This window comes from Camarhynchus parvulus, chromosome 9 (assembly GCF_901933205.1).
Source record: "Camarhynchus parvulus chromosome 9, STF_HiC, whole genome shotgun sequence".
NCBI lineage: Eukaryota > Metazoa > Chordata > Aves > Passeriformes > Thraupidae > Camarhynchus > Camarhynchus parvulus.
Genome location: NC_044579.1, coordinates 24,695,131 through 24,702,159, shown reverse-complemented (window position 1 = coordinate 24,702,159; position 7,029 = coordinate 24,695,131). Strand labels below are relative to the sequence as shown.

The window sequence follows — 7,029 nt, the reverse complement described above, 5'->3', positions numbered from 1 at the left end:
TGTTATCATTCCTTCTTTTTCTATTTTTAGCTAGCCTTCTGATGAACTCCTTTGTTCTATTCTTTTAGTATAGTTTTAGTAGAATATATATAATAAAACAATAAATCAAGCCTTCTGAACCATGGAGTCAGATCCTCGTCTCTTCCCTCATCCTCACACCCCTGTGAACACGGTCACAGGTTGGCAGCTCAAGGTTCACCTTTGCAATGCTCTGGGACAGCCTGGCTCAGCCCGTGCTGTTCTCAGCTTTTCTCTGAAAGCTCTGCGTGCCGAGCCGAGACTCGCACATGGTGTGAAGCGCAGCCCGCTCGGTTCTGGCCCGGATTTCCCGCTCCCCTGGCGGCACAGCGAGCTCCCGCAGCCCGGCCCGCACAGGCGCTCCGCGGGCTGGGCGCTGCCGCTGCCCTGCGCTCGGTGCGGCGCTGCCGGCCCGGGCAGGGCACGGAGCGGCGCGGGGATGCGGGCGGCCGGAGCCGCCTGCGGGCACGGCCGGGACGAGGCCGAGCGCTGCCTGGGCCCCGGGGGGCGGCTGGCGGCCGCCGTGTGCCTGGGCGCCGTGGGCAGCCTGGGCTTCTGCAGCAACCTGCTGGTGCTGCTGCTCTTCTGGCGCTTCCCGGCGCTGCGCTCCCCCATCAACCTGCTGCTGCTCAACATGGCCCTCAGCGACCTGCTGGGCTGCGCGCTGGGCACCCCGCTCGGGCTGGCCGCGGGCAGCAGCAGCAGCAACAACAACAACACCAGCACCGCTCCCGGGGCCGCCTGCGCCTGGCACGGCTTCGCCACCGCGCTCTGCGGTGAGTGCGGACCGGGCCGCGGGGCTGCGCGCCGGGCACAGAGCACCGCTCTGCCGCCGGGACGGACGGGACGGGACGGGACAGCCCCGGGAAGGGACGGGGATGGGATGGGATGGGATGGGATGGGATGGGATGGGATGGGATGGGATGGGATGGGATGGGATGGGATGGGATGGGATGGGACGGGATGGCCTCGGGAGGGGACGGGACAGCCCCCGCAGCTCCGGGGAGGGGACGCGACAGCCCCGAGGACGGAACGGGACAGCTCCGGGAGGGGATGGGACAGCCCCGGCAGCTCCGGGAGGGGATGGAATAGCCTGGGCAGCCCCGGGGAGGGGATGGGACAGAGCCGGCAGCTCCGGGGAGGGGACGCGACAGCCCGGGGGAGGGAACGGGACAGCTCCGGCAGCTCCGAGAGAGAATGGGACAGCGGCGGCAGCTCGGGGGAGGGAACGGGACAGCTCCGGGAGGGGATGGGACAGCCCCGGCAGCTCCGGGAGGGGATGGGATAGCCCCGGCAGCTCCGGGAGGGGATGGGACAGCTCCGGGGAGAGAATGGGACAGCGCCGGCAGCTCTGGGGAGAGAACGGGACAGCTCCGGGGGAGAATGGAATAGCCTCGCAGTTCTGGGAGGGGATGGGGCAGCCTGGGCAGCTCCGGGGTCCTGGCACAGAGCCAGCCCGCAGCGGGAGCCGCCGCAGGTGCGATGGGTTCCATGGGTTCGTGTCCGGGGCCGCGATGGAACTCGGGCTGCGCCTGGGGAGGGGACCCCGGGCACGGCAGGAGCGCAGGGCTGGGGGAAACCTTCCCAGCTTTGGTGGTTGTTTCGCTGGGAAAAGCCCAGGCAGCGTTATGTGTGAGTCCTCATTCAGGTCCAGAGCATGTTTCCAGCGGCTCTAGGGGAAGAGCTCTACGAACTTTAAAGGATTAAAGCGGGGATAGAATCAGCCTCATTTAGGTTATAAAAGACCTTTAAGCTCTGCCGACGCTGGCACACATCGGTGAGGCTCTCCCCCAGCCAGCATTCCCATGGAGCAGAGGCTTTACCAGCAGAGCATCCCTCTGCCCGTCAGAACAGACCTGAACCACCCCAGAAATACAGCTTAGCCTGGCATCCAGGCTTCCCACAGCCACTTAGGAGACACTGGCACACTCTAAAGAGATACTTGCAGCAGCTGTTTGCTGCCATCTCTTTCCCTCATGAAGTTACACAGGGTAAAAAGCCAAATTTGTGCATGTAAAACCTTTACTTGGCAAGCAAAGTTTAGCAGGAGTGTGTCAGCATCCAGCAACATCCCCTTGTACCTGCCAGCATGGCTTCCACAGTGCAGCCCAGGAGGTGTGCGTAGAGGTAAACCGCAAACTCCTATATCAGCTTTAGAAATTACCTCCCCTCCAGCATTCCTGCATGCTAAAAGCCTTTGTTTTGCTGCTGGTGGTTTTATTGCCCCCTTGGTGTCTGCTGGCAGTTCCCCAGTTGCGGGAGACCCATCTCTGTCTCTGCAAAGGCTCACCACGAGCTGCCTGGCCCCTGAGGGGGGCACTTGCTGGCACAGGGGGCTTCAGGACATGGGTTTAACCTACAGCTCTTCATTGTGCACAGCATGAAATCCTTATGGGGCTGCACTTCCCCAAGGAGGGCTCAGAAGGCTGCACTTTGGAGCTGGCAGAGGAGCACCAGACCAGCTCCACACTCTGGGCAAATCTGGATATTAATCTCGAATTTTACAGGGGCAGCAAGAACCAGATCTGATGGAGAAGGCAGGGTTTTGCTGCAGCTCTCTCTCACACACACACGTATCCATTCAGATAGGTGTGGTTAACTATTGAGGAGCATTTATAACTGGCTGCTTTGGCTGGATGTGTTTGAACACCCCCAGCTCCTGGTGAATGGGCTCAGGCTCTCAGCACCTCTCACCCTTAGGGGACACCTCAGTCCCAGTCCTTGCCCGCCTTGTTTCCAAAGCCAGTGCCATCAGTCTCATCCAAAGCTTGAAATAGTTATTTTGGGAGGCAGAGCAAAGCCTTCACTCATTGATTTTTGCTGATGCAAGGCTCTGGTTTGGCACAGGCATCATCTCCCTCATCTCCCTGGCCGTTCGCTCTCGTACGAGCGCTGCTGCACCATGACGAGGACAGCAGAGCCTGACACCACCAACTACAGGAAAGCTTGGGCAGCCATCATCCTGTCCTGGACATACTCCCTGCTCTGGACTGTGCCCCCACTGCTTGGCTGGAGCAGCTATGGGCCAGAAGGAGCAGGGATAACCTGCTCTGTGAACTGGCATTCCAGGGATGCCAACAACGCCTCCTACATCATCTGTCTTTTCATCTTTTGCCTCGTGATCCCGTTTGCCATCATTGTCTATTCCTATGGGAAGCTGCTCTGTGCTGTCAGACAGGTAAGTTGATTCCTCAGCTGCCTTTTGAGTGTCACCCCAAGCCAGGCAGAAGCCCATGATGCCCATTTTCCACCTCTGGAACTCCTCTGCTGCCAGATGTGCTGCCAGCCCTGGCAATGCCTCTCCTGTGGCTGTCCTGGGGACAGGCTCCAGCCTACCAGGGCTTTGAAAGCTGTACCCAGCTGGAGGGGATGCCTTGGGGTGGCTGCCTAGAGCAGAGGCTGGACAAGATTCAGAGAATAAAGTGGGGATTTATTAAAGGCCTTCAACAGCCACACCTTGGGCAGCCACAGCCTCCCAGAGGCTACACCCGAGCTGGACAATGGGCACCAGTTTTTCAGACAATTATAAGTTTGGCCCATTTACATATCAGGGGTTAATTCTCCAATTACAGCTTCAGGTAATGAAGTCATTTACCCCCAGTTTGCTGCCCCCAATTCACTTTTGTTTGTACTTTTGGGGCCTGAGGCTGTGGGATGTCCTTGGTTCCCAGGCCCAGAGGGATTGTTTTGTCTGACCAAAATGTGAGGACAGTAACTCACACTCTGTGTGGAGTTTGGAGTGATGCACTGATGCAGCACAGGATGTGAAAATAGAAAAGCTGAAATCCTGAGGCATCAGAGGCCCCTGTGTCAGCATCACAGATGAGGGAAGTTTGCCAGAGCACTCCAGATACTTCAAATTACCCCTAATTAAAACTGGGAAAGATTTACCCACCTTGATGAGACTGGTCCTAGGATTTACATCTGCAGGAATGCTGTGGAGAGAGGTGAGCATTATCAGCAGGTCCAGCAGCTGCATGGCCAGTGCAGAGTGTGGAGCAGGGATTGCTGGAGATCAGTGCTTCTCTCTGAGAGCAGGAAAGTGAACCCTGCAGGAAAGGCTGCTAAGAAAAGAGTCACATGTGACCAAGCTGCTGGTGGGATCAGGCAAAGCAGGACGATGGAACTTAACAAATCTGAACTGTAAGACAGACCCATGGCATGAGGCAGATAACCCTGGACACAAAGCAAAGCCAGTCCATAAATGACCTTTGTTGAGTCTTAACTTCTTTTCTGCCAGGGTCAGGATTAAATGTGTAAGATGGAATTTCTTGTTGGCACTCAGATGTCTATTAGTTCTTATCTATGGTACACAAACCATAGTCTCACAAACCCTGAGTTCTACAGCACTTCACTCTAATAAACTAAAATGGAGTCCTCTCTCTCTCTCTACAAGGCCTTTTAAGGATAAACTGTCTAATTAAGAAATGACACCTAAATTATTTTTACTTTTAACCCAATAACCAACCACCTGTGCCCACAATGGGGACTTTTTTATCCAATTACACAAAACCACCCAAACCCATGGAGAAGAAGGTGAAGAAGAAGGACCAGCCTCTGCCCTAAAACCTCCATCTTGCTTTATCATATATTACTATATTCTAAACCCTTAGACTCTAAGTTTTCCACCCTGTGATATCACACACTTTTATTCAAACTCCACAGCCACAATCCCAGTTCTGCCATTCCATTTTGGAAGCTGCTCCACGGCCTCAGGTCAATGCAGTGTTCTCCTGGGGGTCAGTGCCTGGCAGCACAGAAAGTCTGAAATTCTCAGTAACCAGGGTTCCAACAGGCCATGAGCTTTTTTTGCCAAGATAAGGAACAGTAGCTCTAAATGTTGCTACCCCAGTGGAACATTTGGTACCAAACACCATCAGGACAGCACTGTCAGGCAGCTGGAAGTGCCACGGCACAGGTTTTTTCCGCCTGTGTGAAGAAATCTGCCTTTGGCCAGCAGTGATGGACCAGCACTGGCTGCTCATGGCATGGAGATGCTGGGAGAGACTGGGGAGCAGGACAGCTCCTTGGGAAGCCAGGACAGGCAAGGACTGTCCCAGCACACAGGGATCTTCACCCCCAAACACCTCCCCACGGGGTCCCTGCACCCTGGGAGCCACCCCAGGCTGGCTCCAGCTCCATCAGTGCTCCCAGCCCTGGCTTGGGCTCACCTCGTGCAGGGAGCACCTGCAACATAAGAGGGAATTAGATGAAGATCACTCTGTGAGCCACATCTGCAGATGTAAACTTTAATTTAAGCTTATTATTGCTCAGGGATTTTGGGCAGAAGCAAATTAAATCAGTGGAGATGTTTAAATTAATCCTCATACACCCCCGGCCCATTGTCTTGTTACAAATCCTTCATTCCCCACAAAAGCCAGCTCAGTCCCCTCTGGCCACCCTGTGCTGGGAGCAGCTGCTGCTCCTGCACCACCACAGACCCTGAGCACAGGCAAGGGCTGGGTTTCACAGGACTTCAGTGGTTTTCCATCTTTTAAGGCTAAAAATCCTGGTTTAGAGGTGCTGCTTGTTACAAGGTGCTCACAGCAGCTGGGGCTGGAGCAGGTCCTGCCTCTGCAAGAGGCTCTTCCTCTCCAGAGTTCCTCCAAGGGCAAGAAACAGCAAGCAAACCTGCTTTGCTGTGAGGGTTGTGCTGTCTGATGTGTCAGTGACCCCCAGAGCTGGGACTGCCCTCTCCAGGGCCAACAGAACATTTATTTCTGCTGCAGCTGCAGCAGCACTGCAGGGGGAAGGTTTTACATTAAATACTCTTCCCATCGATGCAGCCATCACATGAAATGATGCATTTGGGCTCAGGGGAGTGGACAGCTGTGGCCATGGGGCAGGGGGAGATGCAGCAGCAGAGCCCTGGTGCCTGCAGGGAGCAGTGGGGTCTCTGCAGTGAAGGGACCACAGTGCCTTGGAAAAGGGACAGGGTGGTGGCAGGGGCTGTCACCCTTGCTGTCAGATGGGAGCTGTCAGGAGCTGTCTTTCCTGTGCTCCCTGGTCCTGCAGAAACCCCCAAACAAAGGAAAATAATATGAAAATTGTTCGGTCTGGACCGAAACGATCCTTTCAGGAAGGGGGGTTTCCACAAAGAGGGACAGTCAGAACTGGATGGTCCTGTGGATGCACCTGAGCTCCTCTGGGATGCCAAGAGGGAGGGGTGGGCAGGGGCAGAGGCCCCAGAGCCTCCCTGCTGCCTTCCATGCCCTGTGCCATCCCTGTTCTGACCCAGGCTGCTCCCAGCATCCCCAGGGCAGCAAGGTGCAGAAGCAGCAAAATCCCTGGGGTGTGTGAGAGAGAGAGAAAAAAAGTGAACAAAAATAAGCTTCACATGCCAGCTTAATATTTAAGGAATTGGACAACAGACATTTGTGCTTTTAGTGGATCTAAATCATAGGCAGCACTGTGTAAGCCTTTAATGGTGCCTTCAGCTCCTGCCATGGGTATCTGCCTGTAAGTGAGATTATCTGCACCACTTACAGGAGTAGAACTGTGCTGGGAGATCAGGGTGTTTGGTTTCAGCCAGGCATGAAAAATCATATCCTTTCGCTTGACATTTGTATTTTCATGCTCTGATTTCTGACCTGATTGTCACCACAGGAGATTTGCAGGGAGGCTTAAACTCTGGGAGATCAGTCCAGGCTCCCACTCCCACTGTATTGCTTCAAGGTCACAGATTCCTTAAATTTGAGGAGAATTTTCACCTCTAAGAGCAGACCTGCTTTTCCCCCCATGCCTTGTTAGAGGCTGGCAGGGAATGGCCAGAGGGAAGGGTTTGCTCTGAGCAGTTTAACATGAACAGCACAGGAGCTGGGATGGTTATAGCACGCTGCCAACAATGAATCTGAATCCTGAAAACAACCACTAGAAAATGAGGGCTATCTGGGTTTCCAATCCCATTGAGCTTTAGTTTTAATGATCTAATTTCTGAGAAGTCTTTCTGCTTTGATGCAGCTTTCACAGCTCTGCTCTGCAGGGCCCAGGCAGAAGCCAAGTGTCTTGGTT

The 7,029-nt window shown here is 54.8% G+C and overlaps 1 protein-coding gene across 1 annotated transcript in view; it reads left to right on the top strand.

The window, feature by feature from the left end:
• The first annotated feature begins 457 nt into the window (after positions 1-457).
• The window catches only part of LOC115907050 (pinopsin-like), a 28,602-nt gene continuing 22,030 nt past the window's right edge, over positions 458-7,029 (top strand). The window contains 3 exon segments of the mRNA XM_030954677.1: positions 458-794; positions 2,866-2,894; positions 2,897-3,196. Coding sequence (XP_030810537.1) covers positions 458-794; positions 2,866-2,894; positions 2,897-3,196 — 666 coding nt within the window.